This window comes from Neolamprologus multifasciatus, chromosome 16 (assembly GCF_963576455.1).
Source record: "Neolamprologus multifasciatus chromosome 16, fNeoMul1.2, whole genome shotgun sequence".
In the NCBI taxonomy this organism is placed as follows: domain Eukaryota; kingdom Metazoa; phylum Chordata; class Actinopteri; order Cichliformes; family Cichlidae; genus Neolamprologus; species Neolamprologus multifasciatus.
In genome coordinates this window covers 19516868-19540794 of record NC_140454.1, presented here as the reverse complement: position 1 = coordinate 19540794, position 23927 = coordinate 19516868, and the positions used below count along the sequence as shown (strand labels likewise).

At 41.7% G+C, this 23927-nt stretch overlaps 1 protein-coding gene across 4 annotated transcripts in view; it reads left to right on the top strand.

The window, feature by feature from the left end:
• Nucleotides 1–23927, top strand: part of myo3b (myosin IIIB) — a 71791-nt gene that overhangs the window by 31728 nt on the left and 16136 nt on the right. For 3 of the 4 annotated variants that reach the window (XM_085134801.1, XM_085134805.1, XM_085134802.1), the window contains 13 exons: nt 825–978; nt 1098–1186; nt 2617–2746; nt 8769–8848; nt 9615–9635; nt 10801–10878; nt 12589–12794; nt 15392–15503; nt 15642–15804; nt 16225–16305; nt 17731–17827; nt 19132–19183; nt 20121–20244. In XM_085134801.1, coding sequence (XP_084990927.1) covers nt 825–978; nt 1098–1186; nt 2617–2746; nt 8769–8848; nt 9615–9635; nt 10801–10878; nt 12589–12794; nt 15392–15503; nt 15642–15804; nt 16225–16305; nt 17731–17827; nt 19132–19183; nt 20121–20244 — 1387 coding nt within the window. The remainder of the gene's footprint in view (nt 1–824; nt 979–1097; nt 1187–2616; nt 2747–8768; nt 8849–9614; nt 9636–10800; nt 10879–12588; nt 12795–15391; nt 15504–15641; nt 15805–16224; nt 16306–17730; nt 17828–19131; nt 19184–20120; nt 20245–23927) is intronic. The other variant, XM_085134803.1, reaches the window with a different exon arrangement.

Here is a 23927-nt window from a genome sequence, read left to right as displayed (position 1 = left end):
GACATCAATCAGAAACCCTTTTGTTTGAAGTAACTTTGCAACAGTCCTTTTTAAGGAGAACTCAAGAAAAGTGGCTCAGTTTAGTGATGTGGCACATTTTCTCATTAGTTAGCTCAGTGTGCATTTCTATTCTAACTATTATTTATTGAGGCCAAACTCTGCACGGCATATGGACTAATAATAGCCTCTGCACTTTCATTTACATTCACATTTTTAGCTCTCTCCAGGACCAGAAATGTTATTGGAAGCTACATTTTCCCCGTTCAGATTAATTATAGCAGTGATCTCTGAAAAAAAGGCCTTTAGCTTGTGGAAAACATCCTCCCCTGATGTAGGGCTAATGCTCTGTGGAAAAGGGATCTTTATTTTGTGTGTGGATGTCTTCAGTCTTGCTGTACACAGAAACTGATTATTCTGACTTAATGATTTAAACATGAGGATGGTTTAGATCCATTGGTTCCACTTTATTAGTAAAATATATATTTAAAACAACTTTTTGATCTGAAATTAAATAGATGCAATAATGTGATTTGACTCTGGGTTATTTGCACATTGAAATAAATTATGAATAAGTAAGTGGCTCTATTTGTTGGTTTGGAGCTGTTCTGTTTTATGCATTCAGTAAAAGACTCGATTACGCTGTAAACTTCAGCCGTAGACACACACAGCTGGCTGCAAGTGTGTGGTTTGCTTGATTAGAAACTCTTTTTTTTTTTTTTTTTAAACCACACATGCACATTGCATATTTAGCCTAGATTGTTTAATTGGGTCATTTAGGGAAACCATAACTAGATTATTATTCTGCATTCACTGGTTCTAATTAGATGGAATACCAGAGCGAGGAAGTTGATGCCAGCCTGGTGGAGTATGAGGACAATAGGCCCATTCTGGACATGTTTCTGCAGAAGCCCATGGGTCTGCTGTCCCTGCTGGATGAAGAGAGCCGCTTCCCTCAGGCCACCGACCAGACCCTAGTGGGTAAGATTGGAACTACAGTTGCAAACATGCTGAGATGTAGCACATAAAATAACTCAGTTATATAAGAGTTCACAGATCAATGCATAACGAGCCTTCACGTCTTCATGTCTTCTTTACAGATAAGTTTGAGGACAATTTGCGCTGCAAATATTTTTGGATACCAAAACGAGTGGAGCTTTGTTTTGGAATTCAGCACTATGCCGGACAGGTATCAGATACTTCATTGGATGTGTTTAACTAACAATCTACTGCCTTGATGATGATGGGTGTGAGCATATGTAAACCAGTGTTCAGGCCTTTGAAATGCTTGGTAAAACCTTCTATTCTGATTATGCCTTTACTTTGAGTATTTGAAAAACATCTGCATACTTTATGGAAGGATTTTTCTCTACATCTGTTTTGGGGTCTGATTAGGTTTGTTGTGACTCAGAATTTGAACAAATTCTTTACAAAATTATTACATCCCATATAGAGAAAAATAGGAAACAAAATCTTAGTTGATCCTTTACATTTTCTCATAATGTTAACTTTTTTCATACTTATTTCTTATAAATATCTTATATGAAGAAAACGTGAAAAGAGACACTTTTTTGAGTGGATTATAATATGAGACATGCGAACATATGAAGAGTGGCACAGTGCAGCAGTGGTTAGGACTGGAGCCTCATAGCAACAAGGTCCTGGGTTCAAATCTACCACCCAGCTGGGGCTCCCTACAATGAGTCTACCCTCTTTCCCTGCACCTGCATAGATTCTCTCTGGGTACCCGAGCTTCCATACTACAAAGATCTGCCTGTGTAGGTAACTGGTGATTCTAATTTGGCCAAAGGGGTGAATGTGAATGGTTGTCTGTTTCTCTGTGTTATCCCTGTGACGGATTAGAAACCCTGCCTGTCAACTCATGACAGCTAGGATAGGCCTCAGCCCTTTTTTCCTGTTTCCCTTCTTTAAGAATGGCTTCTTGACAGCCCTCCTTCGCTGGGAAACCATTTTTGACGAGGGTTCAGCAAACAGTAGATTTCTTCCTATTTCTTAAGGCCATGACTTTCAGATACTGTTCATCTGCTAGACATTTTTTAGTGCTGCTACTTCTTCCTTTGTCCTTTAGTTGTTCAGTTTCCTCAGATTTTTTAATGACATACTGCACACCATGCCGAGATATGCCAAGCTTTCAGCTAATAGCTCTTTGGGAATCACCAAGCTGTGTTAACTGTGTTATTGGAATTTTTCATAAATCCAGGACTGGATAGCGGCACAGCAAACCTATCGCATGTCACTGAGGAAAAACGCAGGTGTTTCTAAAAACATCTGTATTCCAGTAAGCTTTGACAGTTTGGCAGAAGCAGCATGCACAACACCGGCAACTGAACCTCAAATGGATTTCAGCCATCAGTATTTTTATTGCTCACACCTGTGGTTTTTCTGTGGTTAAAAGGAACATCAGTTTTCTCTGGGATCTTTCTACCCTCACATAAGATGTGTGTGTGTATATATATATATGTGTGTATATATATATATGTGTGTATATATATATATATATATATATTTCAGCCTTATCATAGAGTGATGACAGTTCAGATTCAGAAAATGTAAATTGACTGTTACACATACGTGTATTTCTCATGTCCTACTCAACAGGTAATGTACAATGTGAATGGCTTTTTGGAGAAAAACAGAGACACTCTCCCTGCAGACATTGTTGTGGTGTTGAGGACGTCAGAGAACAAACTTTTGCAGCAGCTGTTTTCCAGCCCCTTAACTAAAACAGGTATGATATAATGCTATTTAGAAAATCTCAGCAACTAACCACTAGCCACAGAGGAAATAGAAACTTTCCTTTTGTTAACAATTGCGGGACTATATCACTCAGTGAATAGTGCTGCTGCCTACTCTTCCCATAAATGTTCAGGTAAGTGGGTTTCTTTAAGACGCGACTCCCAGGCATCTGCTTGCCCCCCCCCTCCCCCCAGCCCCCCTTCATTTCAAGCCTCTGCGTGCCGTGCTCGGATAAATCTGCAGTCTCCATTATCTCTTGAGAGGCTCAGCTCTCCGCATGGCGCTCTGTTTTTATTTTCACTAAGCTGTCCCTCTTGGTTTCCCTCTGCTGAATGCTATCTACAGATTGTGGGTGCAGTGGGATATTTTTATGATAAGGTTTCTAAATACCCAGGGGATGAAAAAAGAGTATTTAGAGAACACAAAAGCAACTCTTCCCACCTCTTTTCTGTTGGTTAAATGAAGGTAGAGTAATGTGCTTGTCATTAGCTGTGGCTGGGGCCCTCCTGGTCACTTGATTTAGCTGAAATGCTAATAGATGTTTTATATTATCAGATTCCCACTTCCTACTTTTATTTCAGCTAAGCCACTTTATGTGATTCACTTCCTTTTTTTAGGCACCTGTAAATGCCTGCTTTCTCTCCCAGTGGCATTAGACGGAGCTTCGATTCACAAAAGGCACCTAAGCTGAGACTCCTGTAGAAATCTGTGCAGCGTGTCTGTAAACTTCAATTGCTGGCTGTGCACGAGGGAGCCTTCAGCCACTTCCTTTCTGCAATTACGAGCTTCAGAAAAGTACACTCTATAAAACCCAATTCAGTGAACACTTAATTTCAGTGCACAAAGGCACTGAATAGAAACTAAGATGTGCTGCAGTGTTTACTGCTGCAGTCCTGAAAGCTTCTTTATTTCCTTTTTTCTTTTCAACTGTGTTTGTGTCTGTCCTGACTTTTGAACGTTTTCCTCCTGAAATGGTTAAGATTCTTTTAGAAACACCGTGCTTACACAGATCTTTTTTAATTTCAGAGTCAGAGGTCCGATTTTCATATTGCAGCTTGTGGACCCGCAGATCATCTCGTTAGATAAAGAGCTATGCTCGGGCTTATCGTGCCGGAAAAGATGGAGCACTGTTTAAGTGAGATACAGTAACGCATGAGAAAATTATAAATCTATTCTTCGGGGTAAAATTTGTGGGGAGATTTAATTTGCATTTTACTCCACATTATGGATTCTCTGTTATCTGTGAAATTACCATTATCTGGGGCGATCTGATGGAAATCTGTTTTACACCAGGGTGGTTTCACTGTCTGGGCCGCCCCCTCAGTGTGTCACCACTAGGGGACACCATCGTAGACCTGCAGCAGCCTGGATGCAGAGATGAAAGCGAAATGCTGGATCTGGGGTTTTGGACTACACATATTGTGCATGAATGCACTGGAGGTTAATGTTTGTGGTGATGCACATGTCACACTGCAGTGAGGACACAATACCTATAAATCAGACAATTTAACTTTTTGGTTTCTGTCGACTGTAAAACAAGCGACCGCAATTGGAGAATGTGATGTCCCGACTGTCGACGCAGTTCAGGATTGAAGGGTAGCAGGGAAGTGTGAAGGCCTCAGAAAGTAAAAAGTTCCCAGGCGGTGAATAGGGAGGGCACTTGAGCCTTGCAGAATGTGGGTCCTTGAGGCTTGGACATGTGGTGGTGTTTTGTCAGAGGAAATGGGATGTATTTGCATGGACAAATTCCTCAGAGCCAGGGCCTTTCCCGGATCAGGGGGATCACAGTGTTTGAATTGGCAGAGCTCACTTGGGTCTACCAGGACTTGGGCAACCCACGGTCACAGTACAGTGGACATGTGTGTGTGCGCATGTGTGTGTGGCCTCAGGGCTGCCTGGCCCTGCTGATTGTAGCATAGCACATCTGCACATGCACACTGCTCATCGAGACTGCCAGTTCTTTGTCAGAGGATGGAGTTCACAGATAGTGGGCCGCGCAGGCACACACATGCTATATTCTCATTCAACCGATAAGGTTTTAACATCTTATACCGTACGCTGAAAAATAACAGGTATGAACGGGACCTGCACTGATGTAATTTGGTGTCATTTTGAATTATTCGTTAGCAAGCCACCATTTAAAAAATTAATCACGGGATAATTTCTGTATATAAAGATTTACTATTACATGGCGTCTTTGGAGGGGACGCTATTAGCACCTAATACATAGCATTCGTGACTTCTTATTACCAGCTTCTAAACAAATAAACCCTCCCTGAGTTTGTATGCATCTTTGTATTTTCCTCTTTGTATTTGCAGAATAAATAAGTAGATATATCATAGATCCTGCACTATCCTTCAGAACAAATGTGAAATATTTATCCCCTGTCTGAGTTTTTCCCATTTATTTTCAAGTTTATACTATAATTTAATGTCCCTTAGATTATATTTATCTCATACCTAACTGTTTCCCCTAGTTATTTTGCAGATTTAAAAGCAAAAAGCTGTTTTTAATGGTCAGTTTTACCACGTCACATCACAATCTGAAGTCTAATATTTGTCAGCTGGAGCATTTATGATATTGCCAATTGCTGCAGTTGCTAAAGAAGCTCATGCCGTAATATGCTCTGCAAGATCTTTAGGGCTGTGGAGTTCATATCGAACAATTTACATATTGGTTTTACATCTTCACACAAAGCCACAGTTGCAGCTCTCCCATCCTCTGCCATCTCCCTCCGTCTCCCTTCATGTAAGGAGATCCTCCTGTGTGGAAGTGACAGGCTTCTCCCAGCGATATGACACATTTGGCTCTTTGTTCTCTGCCTTTTTTCATCCCAGTCGGCAGACACTGCCGTCTTTCACTGCACTTCCACATATTCTCTCTAGCAGGAGAGACACTCACCAAGTAATACTTTTGTTTGAATTCTCTCCTAATCGCAGTATTGGGGAATGTTTTGAGTCAGCAGAGGGATTTTTTTTTTTTTTTTTTTTTGACGGGCCTTGCACATCAATAGCAAGAAGCCGGCTCTCCTAAGTCACATGGTACAACATCCTTTGATAAATGCAACACTGTGTTGTGTCACTAAAAGCCAATTACACCATGCTTTTTTATGATTGATCTGCTTTGACAGTAGTGGATGGCATTTAAATCAACAGCCCCCGAAGCCATCTCTAGGCATAAACGGTGGTGGTTATAGAGGGTGGGTAGGGTGGCGGGGGGTTACGGGTGCTTTAATCTAATTTGCTTGGTTGCTGAGTTGAGTTTCTAGATCACATGTTTTCAAAAAGAGAGCGGGAGAGCGGGTAGAGATATCCAGCAAGGCTCTGCTCACTCAGCTCAGGAAGGCTGCTCTCTCTTACAACTTTGATTGTCCCCCGTGTCGACAGCTCGATCCACAGCTTCTGAAGTACAAGGCGCACACTGGCACTCATAAAAGCATGTAGGGAGGTGTCATATTGAACGCGGGATTGCTTTTTAATCCCGAGCACATTGACTATTCTTGTCAATAGAACCCCAATACAACTGCCAGCTTGAGCTTTTTTTTTCCTACAGGATTCTTGCTGGGCTTAATTTTCAAAGTGAACGCACAGATGCCAAGGAAGGGTTTTTTTTCTTCTCTTTCTACCCCCCACTCCCCACACACCGCTCTGCCTCTCTCTGTTTGCGTCCTGGTAGTCCATGCCAAGAGCAACATGCGTGAAGCAGAAACGATCAGTGGGACGCTCCTCCACCTGTTTCTCAAGTCTGAATGACCTGGGAAATATTCCCCTCACCTGCTCGCCCTCCTTTTCAATTATTAACCTCTTATATTTCCACTCCTTTTCTCCTTTCGTTTTATTTTTATCATGAGAACTCTGACCGAGAATAAGGGCTGTCTCCATCTGTAACTTAAAACACATGTAGCCTATTCTTCAGCTGAATCCGCTTTCAAAGAACAAATCTTCCTTTTCTAGCTCGTCTCTGTGTTTGAATAATTATTATCCACATCATTAGACAAGCTCCTTACTGTATCTAAATTAGAAGGTCTTCTTTTCAGGCCGGACATCACAGGTGTTCCCTTGGCTTCGTGTCTCAGGAGGCAGAAATCTTTGAGGATACTGACTATTAACCAATGCTCTAATCATCTAGTCAGGAGGGGATATGAAACCCGCCGGAAGAATGAATTAATACGACCCGCCAAGGAATACATGAAGAAAGCAGCGAGTGTCCATTTGCAAGGCTTAGGTACAACTGTCATAGTTTCTCTCATCGCAGCGCAGCCCCTTCATCTCCTCTTGATGGTGTCATGGAAGTGAGAGGCGTAAAAGCACAGTGACACTCCACGAGCCCGTTCCACTCGCAGCCGCTAATTCATCATGACAAATGTGCTCAGATGATCTGGCCCAGCAGCACTAATGGGGAGAGGAGAGAGCGCACTTCATTTGCACAAGACCCACTCCAATTAATCCATCCAGCTTTACTCTGGGCTAATTGGAGCAGGGCCCTCCCTGCCTGTGTGCTGGTAATATACCCGACACAGTTTAACAGCCCCTGTTCTCAAAGATCATACTTTTTGTGCGTGCGTGCGTGCATGTGTGTAGGTTTTGCCGAAGGGGCCTTTGAGGTTGTAAAATCTGTTCCCGGTATCCTAAACACAAGACCTTCTCACAAACATGTGTTCATAATGAGCAATTAACTGCTCACATTTCCATCATATCGGGCTTTACTCTGTCCTTTCTTCTATTTTTGGGTTCCAGTTTGGATCCGTTGGTTATTTTTCCAAACGTATTTACAACAAATATAAAAAGCATATTTTAATATGGCAGAATGTCTTGCATTTAGTTTGTTGCCTGATGCAAAAAAACCCTGATTTATTAGCAGAATAAACAAACAGATGCATAAATAGAAATTGGGAGATAACTGTCAAAAGCTAAAAGCAACATCAGTACTAGCTTAAAAGACTCTTTTGAAGAGTGCTCACATCATATGTTTTTGGTTGTTTTGACTACAGCAGTGTGTGTGCACATATTTGTGTGTGTGTATCTATGTGTGCTATGAACGGCACATTGCTTTGGCTCAGTGCAAAACCCTTTGGCACCAGTAGGACACCCTTTGTCTATAGTTAGAAGTGCACTGCCTGTTAATTAATCCATCCTAAATTGATTTTGATCAGTCCGGCTTTTGATTGAAGCTTCTAATACACTTTTGATAGTGCAGCGTCCTCTGGGAAAAGGCAGGCACTGATCCGGTGTTTAAGTTTCTGGCTCGCTGTCAGACGATGTCCTCACCAACCGATGCGAGTCTTGAAATGATATCGCGGAAGACGAGAGCGTATTTGCATTTTCGAAGTTTGTCTGTGTGCGGTAGAAAATCTAGAACAATTGTTGGGCTGTCAGTTTGGCTTTATCTTTAAAAAAAAACTTAAAAAGGTTTTCCTTCTCGCCATACACGGCTGCTCGGGTAATGCTGCCTCCTGTGTCTGCAGACGTATTTTTCTAAAGGTGTGTGTGGCACATCTGTGCAGCTATTGTTTATTCATGGAGTAAACCCTTTGAAATGTGTTAAGATACTTCCCACTCATTATAAAAATCCTGCCACCCATGGATTAGGACTTTGATGTCACCAATCCTGCTTCAAAGGCTTCTTTCACTGCTATTAATCACAGTTTAGCCTCTGAAGATATAGCCAGAGAAAACATTTGGACATCTTGTGCAGAAACTTTGAAATGTTCAGACTGTCTTGCATATGCTATGTTCACATCCTTTCCACTGTGTGTGGGGCTGTTGGACTGCTGTGCACACAGATGCACTCCTGAGCCCATGGATTCAGCTTAGTTTCTTTATACTCTCCTGCTCTATGAACACCAACATAGTGGTGCACGCTTTATACACCTTTTCTTGTATGTTGAATAAAAAAGAAAAGAAAATCAATCCCAGAGTGTTTACTGAAACGCCGCTGGCTCATTCCCAAATATTATTTGCTTTCTCATATTACTGTATGAAAGTCCATTGGCTTCATTCTTGTGTATCAACAGGAAATCTGGCGACGTCCAAAGCGAGGGTCACCGCCGCCTCCAGATCTCTCCCACCACAGCTCGGTTCAGGACGCACCAAGGTGAGCATTCAGCTGTAGCCCGAATCATCACGTGCAAAAAAGCCCCATAATGCTTTTTTACATTTTTTTTATTTGTTGCTCACAGGCATTGCACCATAAGAAACCCAGTAAAAACCTGTGCTGTGAAGCATAGCCACATTAATTGACTACCCTGTTATGTTTGCTGTCTTGCTTGTGGTGATACAGCATCGCCATCTGGCACTCAGTGTCTACATCATAAAAGTAGTTTCTGAGACTTAGTGAATATTGTTGTTTTTGTCGCTGGCAGGCAGCGTTTTAAATTTTAATAATGACTTTTGCAGATTCTCCTAAATCAGCTTAAATCACTGCATTGGCTTGACTGTTTTCTTTCCATGATATTTCATGTAGAATCTCTTGTTGCATCCAGCAATGCTGATTGTTCATGTTCACTCTAAGTTTGTATGAGCTGAGTCTTGGCAGCATCAGTGGCTGGAAATTTTCTTAAAAGAAAAAGCTCTTACTGCTTCTCTCTCTGAACTTTAACACATTCATTTCTGGACTTTCTTTGTTTAAGGGGTAGAATTTCACAAGCTAATAATATCTCTAAGATCGCATTTCTTAAATGACTGAAAATATTCAGCCTATGTTGACTAATTTTAATCTGATCTTTGTGTAGGAAATACAAAGTCACATGATGCTTTTACACTCAAACCTCTCTTAAAACTGATTTTCAGATTCCTCTTGTCTTTCCATTTCTCTCTTCCTTTCCTTCCATGTTATTCGACAACATGTGCTGTACTCAAAGTCTCCCAAATACCTGTTGAAGGTAAGACCCCTGTTTGATAATAGTAAAACTCTCTGAATCCAAATGCACCACCTCTGAACCACAGGACAGATCTGAGGGGAAAAAAAACAAACATAGTTCACTGAAGTTATCATCGCATTATTGTAATCCAAAAACTAAAACTTCAAACTGCGCTTCACAGACTGACTGTGCAGCTCCAGTCATAAAACATCAATCACAAGCTGCTTTTGGAAAATGTAAATCATCCCTTTTGAACCATTTTTTCTCCACACAGCCACATTTCTGAGTTATTAATGTAAACAAATGCACTGCGATGTGTCTTTTAGATTATAAAAATGCTTCATGTGAGACGGAAACAAAGGCCAGAATAACAGTGGGAATAATAACAGTCCTACTTTGTTGAGCTTCCACTAAGCACCTACTCAGTTATTCTTGAAGAAGAGAGAACTTCTTAGTAATAACTCTGTGAGACTGATGTAATATGTATGCGTCTCGTTCTCAATCAGAGTTGGAGAAAAGTTGACAGAAACTGACGCTTACGAGAAGCTACCAGTGCGCTCAGATTAATGTGACAGTTGTTAGAACAGTGGAAGTGAGTCTCCGATAGCCGTTTGCTATTCTGAAAGCAGATCATACAGAAGTACAAAGTGTCGGAGCGTCTCGTTCCTATGCAGCTCGCACAGCCTTTCACGTACCTTCCTTTCTCTGTGCAAGGATGAAATAAAGTATTAAGATATTCACTTACTATAAAATATCTATTGCATCATTAATTTTGATGAAGCCATGAACTGCGAAGGCCATTAGAAAGCTTATATTGTGTCCTCGTTAATCCGTCGTCATCAGGATGACTGTCTGCTCGGTGACGGCTAGTCTCATTACTCAGAATGCTCTGCAATTTTCCCATGCCCCACAGCAGTGCCGAATTATTCTCTAGATTGTTAGCTTTAAGTGTTTATGAGGCTGTGTTATACAGACGGCACAGTTAGTACAGCTGTGTATTCCCAACTGGCCCATTTAGATGAAGGGGACCTGCTGTAATAATACCTTTATTTCTGCAGAGCCCGCTGAAGACGTCAAGTCGCAAATGAACAGCATCTCATTTGAATCTGCTGCATTTTATGTTGCAGTGGCCTAAGTCTGGCCTGATCATCAGTGCAGCGTGCTTATCGCGACTGTTTGTGTTCAGGTGGACACCATGGAGATGATCCGCCACCCAGAAGAAACCACCAAGATGAGGAGACAGACGGTGGCCTCCTATTTCCGTGTAGGTGTTTGCATTTCTCACTAAAAATGACTGCCCTGATGACACATACTCCACCATACATCAGCAGGAAAATGAGACTAGTCTGCGTGCTGGTCTCATTTTGCCGTTGAGCATTTTTAAACTGTGTACTTTGTCTGTAAGAGTAACAAAGAAAAGCTTCAAATGTGAAAATAAAATGATAGCTGCTTTTCAGGTTCAGCTGAGCAGCTAATGATCTTCATAACATATGAAGCTGCAGACTAATTTGAAGCTCATACAAATTTGATTAATTTATGCTGTATCAATAACTCCAAACAGCAAGATTCAATGACGTAAAGCAGGAGCACTGATTGTCTGAAAACAACTAAAAGCCTTCCACTGATGAGTGGATTAACTTGTTATTAATATGATGTCGAAACTGATCAAACCAGCAAAGTCTGTGATATCAATGGATCCTTCAGTTATTACTGACAATATTTAGTAATATAATATTTACATTAAATGAATTGTGGGTATTCATGTGTTCTTTATCAATTTACCTCTTCTGTTCAAACAAGCCTTTTGTTGATCTACATATTTTATATTTTTTACATTATTTACATTTGATCTTTTACATTGTATATAATGTTTATTGATTTTACTGTTTATTTTAATATCTGTGTACAGCACTTTGTGATTGTCTGTCTGTGAAAAGCGCTTAATAAATAAAGTTTACTTACTTACTTACTTACTTACCTCTGATGAAAAGCATTAAAAGATGTCCTCACCTTGCTCTAGGGACTAGCTGGGGAATGTTTGCTGAAGATGGCTGGTGGACAGCAAAATTGAATTTAATGAATTTGTTCTGTGTAAATCAGTAACTGTCTGCCAACAAGTCCACTGCAGCTTTATAAAGTAGGGGTTGTACTCACTTGTGGACACAAATAGTTGCAGACACCATGGATGAGTAGTCATTTCTGTTGTATTGCCTTGTAGGACGAGTGTGAAGTTGAACGAGTTAACACAGAATTGGCAGGTACATGAACGTCTGCAGGGATGTCATGCTCATGGCCTGATGATGAAATGTGCTCTGCTTTGGTCAATTGGATCCAAGTGAGAGGACCTTAGCATACTCATAGACTACGAACCTGTAACACACCTTTCATGTCATAAAATGTAAATACATCTCAGTAGATACGTCTTTAATTAGTGCTTAAAAAGAAAGCAAGTGGACTTTTTTTGGTTTCTGAAGACGTCAATTCTAAAACAACTGATGGACAAAACCCTATATTTAATCCCAAAGCAGGTCACATACCTTGTTTTTAAGTGCTGAAGACTGCCAGGACCTGGATGAATGAGAATCTACTTGGACACTTTAATTCGTTTTGTTATTACATTGCATTTTTTTTTAACATTACCATAACTGATACCAACAATTCTGCAAATAGAATTACACAGTGTTGTTTTTTTTTTTTTTTTCAAATCCCTAAATAATTCATGATGTCTTTTACTTTAGAATTGAAAACACTGTTGTGTCCTGTTGGGATTTGTTTATTGATTCATACTGATTCATTCTTGTGGGTACCATTGACCTTGTTATGAGACTGTCTGGAAAAAGTTTGAATGCTTCTTCCAGTGCAGATCTGATCTGACCTTTGAACCCTGATAATATGAAACGATATAACGTCTCTCTCGTGTCTTCTCTTGCTTCTGCCCGTGGTTTATTGTTGCCTTATTGTTGTGTTTGTGCAGTACTCCCTGATGGACCTGCTGTCTAAGATGGTCGTGGGCCAGCCACACTTTGTGCGCTGCATCAAACCTAATGACGACAGGCAGGCACTGTGCTTCTGCAAGGAGCGGGTGATGGTGCAGCTGCGTTACACTGGGATCCTGGAGACGGTGAACATCCGCCGCCAAGGCTACTCCCACCGCATCCTGTTTGAAGACTTTGTCAACAGGTAAGAGCGGCGTCGAGACAGGCGGCGCCTCCACTCTGCAGCACGCACGCATGCTGACACAGCCCCAGAGATGGCGTAGAACAAGTGAGCCGTGCTCTACATCACACAAAAACACGGGTTCTTTAATTAGATAGGGGTACATGTTGAGCAGAGCAAGAGGCTGACTAATTGGCAGTCATTAGTGATAGTGCAAGACTAAATCCTGCAGCTCTTTTAACTGGGTGGATACTCCAGTCTGGAAGATATGGATTAAATTCAAACAAGGAGGAACTGTGATTATAAGGGGTGATGCATTTTAATAGATTTCCTTTTACTATTCATAAAGAGTTTGTTCTTATACTCGGTGACCTGAAAAAGCTCAAACATAGTCTCCTTGTCCCATCAGTATTACATTAGAGCACAATTAAAACAAGTCTCATCATTAACGGGGGGCTTTACGTAAGGGTGTTGTTTTGGGTTTTTAAAAATATGGGACAGGATCCGTTTAACTGTTACTAAGCACTACACGCTTCCTCCAATTTAAAAGCGTACACCTAAATTTTAAGGGGAAAAAAATCCACACATTTAGATGAGGCTGTGCGAAAATGCCAGAAAGCTTATGTTTGATCAGTGTTCCTTTGAAAAGTATTCCAGCCACCTCTAATGTGGAGACTTTAAGATTATATAAAATTTAATTAACTTAGACTTGTGGAAAGAAGAACTTTGAGATGAGTGGTTAGTGTCGTTGCTTCGGGGGAAGCTTTAAAAAATGTGGGCCTAATTTTGGCGAGCTGAAACTTTGAATGACCACATGGTGTTTCCCTGCATGTCCTACTTTTGCTCCCAGTATCGAAGGCCGATTACTGGAAGATCGCACACAACCCCCGGCACGATAACTTCCCTGTTGTCTCCTGTGCCTGAAGTGTGCCTGTGTGAGAAGGAGAGTGTGTAAATATATTTTAACCTTGCTATTGAATCCATATCATCCTACCTGAGCCAGGCAAAAGTCATACAGACAGACCTGAATGGCTAAACTGCACCTTTAGTGAAAACTGATTTAAATTTGTGCTCCCATATCAAAGGCTCGTCTGATGTTCCAGTGCTTTGTATTTACCATCAAAGAAATAACAGGTATCAACAGGAATTAGAATGAAAGGCTGTAGACTGAGGCGGGGAGGGGAGTTCAAAGAAGTTTTTCTTCTTGTTGTTGTTCTTCTTTTTGACCACTGCCAGAACACGAAAGATGAACGAGTATTTCTGGAGCCTTGATGTCCCTGAGCAAACGATTAGAACCACTCTGTCCTATGCTGGTATTTTATAAACAGCAGGATCAGTGGATGGATCCAGACAATGTGAGCAATAAACAGCGGCGTGGGTGATGCACACTGATAGGCCTGCGCTAATGAGGATCTTCTGTGGCCACTAAAATAGGAGACGATGATGCATTGAAAAGAGATCCAGCGCTGGTCTCTGTTAAAGAGTCATGTTTGACTCAGATTTCTGAGCAACTGTGGCTCTCTTAACAGTACTTCTAGTAGCAATGTGCAACAAGATGTTGATATTGATAATGTCATTTCTTGAAGGCAGTTAAGTAAGTAGGCACTACATCATCCCCTAATCTACAAGAAACTAAGTTAGCTAAATTATCAATATCTTGTCAAATATTCAACATTTCAAGATTTGTATATCAGATGGCTCCAGTTTCAGACACATGCTTGATTTAATCTCTATAGTTTAGTGGTTTATATATTTTCCTAATAAGTGAAAGTTTCCTGGTTAGATCCCAGGAGAACACAAAGATCCCTTTGAGCTTGCATTAGGAGGGTATGGAGGCTTATTTCACTTAAAAAATCAGAAGTTTGAGGCTGTAAGTCAACATTTTTAGATACCTAACTTGAAACTTTTAGACTGCCTAACCAAAAAATAAATAAATAAATAAGTGGCAGAACAATCTTTTATAGGAATGACATACGTTAAAAATGTGTTAAAAAAGTTGCCAAATCAAATATGTGATCCCTTGTCACTAAGAGGGCAGTTGAACGTAGCTTTTTAAAAATTCTTTAAATCTGTTGATATTGTTCTATTATTGGCATGTCAGGATGTCTCAGGAGGTAAAGCAGGTTGTCCACAAGTTCATAGTTTGATTCCGGGTCTTCTAGTTTGCACATAGTCTTCTCTGCATCCATCTGACTGCCTGCTACATGCATTTGTATGCATGCATTTGTACTGCTTAAAGACATCGAATAAAGCTCTGTCAGTTGTGTGTCAGTGAATCTGTGAATGCAGCTCATAATAAAAACACCTTAAGCAATTCGTTAGCCTCTTGGCACCCTGTGTTGTCATATCGGGACACTGTATTTTGGGTTTTCTGCACAGTTTTTCACTTAACTCAGTGTTTTATCCAACATTGATTTTATTGTATTGTGCTTTTTGAGGACGTAAAAACTATGTAACAAAGTAACGACTTCCTGTGCATGGATAATGCTTAGTTTTTATATTTATCAGCTCCAAATACTCCCAGATTTTTTTTAAAAATAATAGCAAAACACAATATCACTGCTTGAGTAACTACATTTGTTCAAAGGTGTCCTTTTTCTCTTCATTGTCTCCTCTTCCAGATATTACTATCTTGCATTTCGGGCCCACGAGATGCCTGAAACTAGCAAAGAAAACGCTGTTGCCATACTGGAGAGGGCCAAATTAAAAGACTGGGTGCTGGGAAAGACAAAGGTGGGGTTATTTTTAAAACAAAAAGTTTAATATTGAAGTTATTTTTATTTGTAAAAGACGTTAAAGTTTGTAAAGACATAAAAGAAATAGACATAATCAAGCTTTGGATGTCCTAACCAGAGCAAAATGTGCTGTCAGGTTTTTCTGAAATACTACCATGTGGAACAACTGAACCTGCTGCTGCGGGAAGTAATCGCTCGGGTGGTGGTGATGCAAGCTTACACTAAAGGCTGGCTCGGGGCCCGGCGTTATCGAAAAGAGAAGGAGAAGAGAAGCCATGGGGCCACAATCATCCAGTCAGGTACGCTGGTTTTAATTAAACAGTAAACAGGAAGAGCGATTATTCAAACTTAAGTCAAAAATATGAAAAGAAAGATGAGTTGTGATATATTCTTTTATCGCTCGTGATGAAACAGGTGCAAATTTGATGTGAGGTGGTTTCTTAATGACATCTAGCCTATTATGTGCCTGTGAGTCTTCATAAAAGAGATAGTTTGATAACCACAGCTTGACCTATGAGGGTTAAGAGCAATGCTTCAGAGCAGACAATAAGACCTCAGAGAGTTCAAAGGGATCCATCCCTCTGCCACCTGGTTTAGCAGTGTTTTGAAGTGGGATCTTGTGTAGTATGTGCAGTCTATTTTGTTTCACAGAGGTAGGTCAGCAATCTCTCGCACACACACACACACATACACACACTGTCTCTTTCTTTTCCCCTTAGCCTGGAGGGGCTATGTTGCTCGGCAGAACCTCAAGCAAATCAAAAAAGAGCGGGAAGAGGCAGCTGTCCGCATACAATCAGGTAAAGAAATGTTTAAATTTTCAAGTTCAAATATTCAAGTGGAGACATCTGGAATTTCTCACACGGCCCCATGTCCGGTGGAAATTCGCGCCACTGTTTTCATACATTTTCAAAAGGAAACGGGATAAAGGCCTGGAAACCTTACATCTTTGTGAAACACCTTTTTGATCTCCATGAGTGGCCTACGAAATAGTAATAATTAATTAATAATGCATACAGAAAAGCTTTTGAAAGTTTGGGCAGCATTTGGTCCCCATGTTTCAGAAGAACAGTGCATACTGAGATCCTTTTTTTCCTTTCATCTCTTTCCCAGTAAAGGCAAGAGAGGGGCTTATCCCTTCTGTTTCCTCACGACTTCCTCTCTCAAATTCCTGGCCTATTACACAGCTCTCACATACCAGAAACAAGATGCCTTTTTATACTGTCAACCTTTTCATCTGAAATGTAAATTAATTCTTACTCAGTGTGCCTTGACGAAGATCAAAGTGGGCACATTAACCTTCCCAGCCCCCCTCCCCCTCCTCAGAGGCTCTCACTGGAGGACAAGGGAGGGTGCCAAAAGGGGCAGGAGAGAGGAGGGCAGGAGGGAGGAGATCTGGCATTGTTTCCCCTGGCTCTCCTAAGGGCTGCCCTCATCTGGCACATGGAGCATCTCAGTCGCCTGCACACCTTGTGTAAATGTCCTCCATTAAACCCTTGTAAATAAAGCTGCAGAATGGGTAAACACGGTTTTGGTGTTGGGAAAGCCTCTCTGTCGCCGCTGTCTTTCTTTTTAGAGAAGCGTGTTTGTGTGTGGCCGCCGGGGTTCGGGAAGGAGATGGAAGGCGGGGAGGGGGGAGAACCTGAACCTGACATAAGTGGGGCCTCAGCCCCCCGGCGGAGCACTCCAGCACATTCACTTTGTGTGTTCTCTGCAGCTTATAGCCTTTGAGGTGGGCTGCATTTGCATTCTGAAAATAAACAGATGCCTTTCAAATGTATGAGCCTGGTGGCTTCTCAGATCTCAGCGGGGCCTGGGGGACATGCTCACCATCGATCAGATTAGACCATGCAAAATAGAACCATTGCTCAACAATGTACTTGAGCCTTCTTTTCCTGTGCATATAATTTTACCAGAAAAACACAAAGCCCGTCGACGGAGTAAGTCAGCAGGCTCCGTTTACCATCCATCTGAGCTCAGTGTGTCTCAATAACCGCACAAAGTTTCCTCACTGCAGCGCCACAGACCATATATGCATGCTAAACACATCTCACTTCCTCGCGGGTGCATCCAGAGTTTCTTCATACAAAACTGTTTGGTGCTCCTGATTAATATATAATAAATACACTTTGTGTGTAATTGTGTGAGCATGCAACGTGTATATGAGGACAGGGGTGAGGCATTTGACCATTTGACAGCGTGTCTGGCATTCATATCCTGTGCAGCTTACAGGGGCCATCGGGTGCGTCGGGACTGTGGACCCCAGGAGCACAGATGTCACCCTGAGGCTGGAGAAAAGACCACCAAAGAGGAGCATTTAGGGTGAGCTTTGACATTCGTTGTCCTTCAGCATCTGTTCTCATTGGTCTCATTTTTCCTGTACTTTGATTTCTTTTGTAATTTAATTCGCTCCTCATTGCACAGACAATAGTCCACCAGTAGCCATGGTTGACTGAGCAAGAGGCCTTCCATGCTTGCCATTCATCTTCAGCCTTTGCTGGATGAGCTGCTTTTGCCTCATAATGAACTGCTGTTTCACCCAAAGGAGAAAGCTCCTCCCTGCGCACCACCTCTTTCAGTTTTATAAACGTAATAAATAACTTTCCACCAAGATAGCACACTTGTCTGACCACAAGCGGGGCTGGGTGCTGCACTGGTGTCCAGATGTACGAGCTTGTGTTTATTCAGCATATGGGCAGGCCAAACATTAAGAAAGTATTTGCTAAGGGGGAGAGCAGCCACTGAATGAATAGCGGCACACGAGGTGTCGATGGCAGCTTTTACCTTTTTTTTTTGTCATTAAAAAAGTCTCTAAGCATCCTAAAAATTGTTTTAAGTATCCCCGAATGATTTCAGACCTTTGACATTAGCTCTTAGAAATAAAGCCGTAAAATTAGAGATGCATTGCATATCTTGTTTAAATCTTCTGCGACATTTTGGTCAAGTTTGCGCATTTCTCTCCCGACTCCAAAACTCCAAAAGACTAGATTTACACATCTGAAAATGTTATGCTCGTTGTATACTCAAACCGAGCAGAGCCTCATCTGGGGATTTTTCTCTCCATGTTTACAATCATATTCCTTGGTGGGAAAAAACTTCAAACTTCCACTTAACAATTCTGTTTAATCAGTGTTGGAATCTCTCCATATATATTTATTTTGACATGATCTGGCCCATTTTCCTGCGGTAAGATCTGTGTTCTCACCTACATGCTGTTCTTTTCCCTTTTGATATCCCTCCTGTCTGCCATGCATGAATTCTGTGTTTGCATCCAAACAGCAGAGCCTCCGGTTGCATTGCCAGTTCCAAACTGGATGAGATTTTTGTTTTTCTAGACCCGAAGCATGACTGCCACTGGCTCGCGGCATTGTGCGTGCAGATGTTGTCTTGTTGGTGTTTGCTTTTTAAATAATGCAACATGAGCGAACGGGCGCAGAAACACATCGGCGCTTTTTTGCTCTGCAAATTGCATAATCATAAAGTGGAGATGTTTTAGGAGCAAAAAAGACAAATACAAATCATCCTCAGCTCTGGATTTCTTTGTAATAAGCTGATGCAATATGCGTTATTTTGCAGTGATCATTTTCGTGTTAGTTTTTAGTTAAAAGTGCGTCTTAATTTCACAGGTACAGCCCGGACAACAAAGAGGCAGACGGAGATTACACCCATAAAGAAGATGTAAGTAGCAGAATATCAATGAGCATTTTCCTTTTGCCTTACTAGCTGTGTATGTAAAAAATAAAATAAAATAAAACAATGCTGCTCCTCTACAAAGCAGCTTTAACCCAGATTATTCTTTGGGAATTTTTTTGAGTCCTTGAGACAAAAGAGTTCTCTTGCTCCAACCTCAATCTCAGCGGAGAAGAAGACAGGGTGGTACAGGAACGAGAGAATCAAAAGGCTGGAAATTCACGGCTGAGAATAAATGCTCACTCTTCCCTGAGGTGATTTGTCTTTGCGCTCTTCTTTCTACAGATGTTAGACCCCTTTTTTAGTAAAGACCTGAGGTTCTTTGGTAGCACTTTGATATCCTGCTCGGATTCAATATGTGAAATAGAAGAGCCACTCCGTGACTTGGAGCACATCACAGTCTTTGAAGTCTGATCCAATTTTTGCTGCTCACCATTTGATGTTGAAAGGATGAAATGAGGAAAATGTACAGTTTTTGCCAGTAACTCTGCTGAGCATATGTAAGATTAAAAAAGCAAAATCCTTTGGAGGATGTACTTAGAAATGTTAAGCAGATTAATACTTTCCTATAGCTCTTTTATTCAAAGATAAAAATTAAATATGAGAGGAAGTCTGTATGTGCTGTTTTTCACCCTCTCACAATTAAGTCAGTGTGGTGCTGTTTGCTAGGAGGTAGGGCTAGTAAAGGGGGGGATATGCAATTGCATTAGCATTTGATTAACATTGCAAAGCACATTAATGGGTTTGAGTTATATGAGTGCCAAATTGTAAATTGTAAATAAATGAATACAACATCTACATGACTAAATTGAAAAAAACAAAAACAAAAAAAACGCATTACAGGGCATGCTTTAACTTGTATATATTCATTCAATGCTTTCATTGACATTGCTCTTCTGGGTGTGTTTACGCCTCCTCTTTCAAGGTTGGCCCTGACAGCCAAGACAGACAAGTGAAAGACATCAAGAGAGACAAAGGCAGAGCAGAAGACAGTGTAACGAAGCCGTGCAGGGAGACGGCAAGGCTGCGAGACACGCAGTGTAAACAAGGTAAGCCCGAGCACAGAGCTGGCGGGTGCAGGTAATTACACAAAGAGACAGCAGAAATCCCGCTTTAATGGATAAAGTGCCATTTTTAATACGAGACCCCTTTCAACCTCTCATCCCAGCCAATCCCCTACTGCCATTCTTTGTTGACAGCAAAAAAGAGCAGCATTATGGGTGATCATTTCTGTGGTATTTTAATAACTCAGGTCAGCTCATCATAAACGTCTCAAGGCAAGTGGGGGGGGGGGGGGGGGGGGTTCGAAGTGGCACGAGCACTTCAAAGCTTTCGTTTTCCCGCATGGCGGGCCCTTCACTAAGGATCTCATCAGTGACTCTAATAGACCTGCACAGTAACGGTGACACGAAAATACACAATCCTGATTTGTTGAACATATGTTTGGTTTGCTTTTTGCCCCAGGCGACGAATTACATTAATTCCTGCTGCCTGGAAGGCTGAGTGGGTGGCTGTGCAGGGGGCCTCTGATTACGGCCGTCACCCAGCCCACCGCTAGGGTAGCCTTGGTAATGGGGCCCGGCCCTTCATTAATGTTATTAAAGGGGTATGAGGTAAGAGACCGAGGTGGAATAGTGTTTAGCGTTGCGGCTGAGAGATTATGGGGATTAGACATGATAATGTAACACAGACAGGGCTCTCCAGCAGGCCCGGGATTAGTGTCAGCACGCCACAGCAGGTCTGGGTTAGATAGCGGCTAATTCGGTAATGCTGCATACAGGTGACCCCCGCTCCCAGGCATCACTGCCGCTGAAGGGAGGCAGTGTTTGATGAATTTATAATGTCAAAGTGATTATTGAGAGGAAACATGGCGGTGAATGTGAGGGTATTTTGCTTAAACTGGCTCTTTGCTTTGTTTTTTTCCTCCAGTCGGTCCACATGTAAGCTAAAAATAATAGCTGAATGATTTTCTGTTTTTTTGTTTTTCTTTACAGTTTAAAGCCCAAGAATTTGTTCAAATGTAAAACAATGAATTTATAGCATCATTGCATCAATAATATAGCATGCCCACAGTAAGGCTTCGTGGGTATAGCTGTAAAGATGGCTTGTGTCAAATTGCTTTCTTTCCTCGATTAAGTAATTTGAAGAACATTTTTGGGTGGTGCGAGGTGAAAGGAGAATAAAGCTGCTTCAAGCAAATAAGCAATGCAAAGAGATTAAAAAGAAATGCAGAAGAAATGCTTCTGCAATTGTTTAAGCATCCTTTGATTGCTATGCATAAAATGTCCATCCTTAAGAAATTAAAATGCAAAAGTAATGTTTCTGGAAATGTTCCTCTTTATTTGTAAACTTAAAAAAAGCAGGTCGCTCATGTGCAATGAAGAAAAATTACATTTGATTTTGGATCACTGTGAAACATTGTACAAAAGACTTTGGTCAAAAAAGACTTTTAGGGTTCATGTTGCTGGTAACAAGGAGAGTTTTTTGCAGTGATCTTGCAACCTCTGAGATTTATCCTGGGGTACTTAGAGGTGGGATATGGGGTCTAAATGAAGGCTAGTCTTTTAGTCTCTTTTCCTGCAGCGCGTCAAACTCTAATGCTTTTTTTAAGTAGGTAAGTTTTAAGTTTTCTAGATCTGACAGTTCAATTATGTTGAAATTTTCAACAGAAAAAATAGCCTGGCCTTAGATATTATATGTGGAGAGATTTTCAGGTATTCATCATTGCCTCTTTTCCTGCTTCATTTATGTTCCTGCTTGTGGCTCTGACGTCTTTCAGGAAACCCCATTTGAATATGTTGAGGGAGGCCACGGTGGCTCATGCACCCAGGGCACACTTTGATCCCTGCAGATCTGAGGGTCTTTTTTTTCATCCCGAGGTTGAGCGAGTCATGGAAGCCTTGCCCTGCCAGATGTTTGGAGACCAGACTTCTTCCTGTGTCTCATCCTGCCGTCGCCTCTGGTGATCGCATTGGTTCTCTCGGGCTAGAGTTCGACCTGGAGTGTTTCAGGACACCAGTAGAGGGAAAAAAAAAAAACAGAAAATTAACCGTGGTAATCGAATTACTCCACCCCTCCAGACACCCGCGCGCTCTCTACACGCTGCTCCCATTAAAGCCAAAACACCAGGGCGTGACCTGGAACCTCTCAATGTGTTTGACGGACGTTGGGTCTTTCCTGCATGATTTTAAAAAACGTGGTGTTCAACTGAGAGATCTGTTCCACTGTGTATCCAACACCAGGCTAAGCGACTGTTCTCCCTCTTTAGGCAGATACCCACAGTGCTGTATTTTATGATGGGGAGAGAGCATTAAAACACTTTGTACTCCAGGCGCTTGCAGTTGTCTTCAACACCAACCTTTGATTTTTCTTTTTTTTTCTCTCTCGCTCTCTCAGCGGAAAAAGTTACACATACGCAGTGTTGTCTTGTAAGCTACACGTTCAAGGCGATGTCACCTTCCGTCACCTGTCTCCTGAGCACTAAATATTAATGCAACATGTTTGGAAATGAGTCACAGAGATGTGTGCAGAAAGAAAGCCTTTGCTAGCAAGCAGCAGATACGATCAGAGCGCTGCTTATGCTCCTCAGCGTGGTAAACAGGATGGTGCCGAGGATCAGTCAGAGCTGACTTTATGGTTTATGAAAGCTGAGCTACTTATGTTAACAGGCTTTTTGAAGATTATAGTTGTGGTAAACATACATGTCAAGAGAGAGACAGTGATAAAGTGGGGCTACGACACAGCCCAATTACCTCTGTGCCTCAGAAGATGGTTAACCTGCTGGCTTGAAAGGATGAAACAAGAAGAAGAAAAACAGGAAAATAGTTAAAGTAATGTCTTAATGGTTATAGTTGCATTGCATCCCCTCTGCACAGAACACGGTACAGTCAATAAGAATTGATTTGGGTTGTTGCTCTGAGCTGTTTCTGTGCTTTATAGCTGCAGCTGGGAGCGCTTGTTGGAAATGTGGGCGCAGTTTTTCCCCACACTGAGGTCATCCCACACTCACAAGAACATCTCACTTTCCTCTCCGCCTGCTCCTTCCCTCAGCTCATAAACATCTTCCCGCATGTCCTCCCACAAGGTTTGCAGCCACCAGGTGCTGCTCCACAACCCCCCCCCCCCCCCCATACACCAACACCATCACCACCAAAGCAGCATCACGGTATCAACATGCATCTGCCAGACAAATGATCCACCCTCTCCATGTTCTCTAGACAAATACTCTCCCTCCCTCTCGCTGTCTCTCAGCCTTTTGATTTATCTGTCTGTCTCCACATATCGCCGCGTCTCCACCGGATGCCTTCAGTTTTAGGCAAATTACAGGCTCGACGTAGCGGCAGCAGAGATTTGGAAGGGATAGGAAAGACTCAACTTAACGGAAGGAGTTGCCTCTGTCTGATGCTACCTACGTAATCCTCTTAATGTCAGTGGGAGTAGTTAACAGGATGTACTTCCAAACTACTCATCATCACAATTCCAACAGAATAATCTCCTCACACATTAAAATCAAGGTGGAAAACGATGCTCAGAGTTCTCTGTGATTTTTCACATGTCGATTGAGTCACTTGGTGTACTTTAGCAAACTTTTCCAAGCACAAAATGTTATTAGGTTGTTATTGTACTAATTTTATTTAGCAAAATTTGCTGGTATTCCACTGATCAAGAGAGAAAAGTGCCCTTCATTTCCATATTTAATCTGTTTTTGGCTTTTCTTGTCAATCGTCTCTCC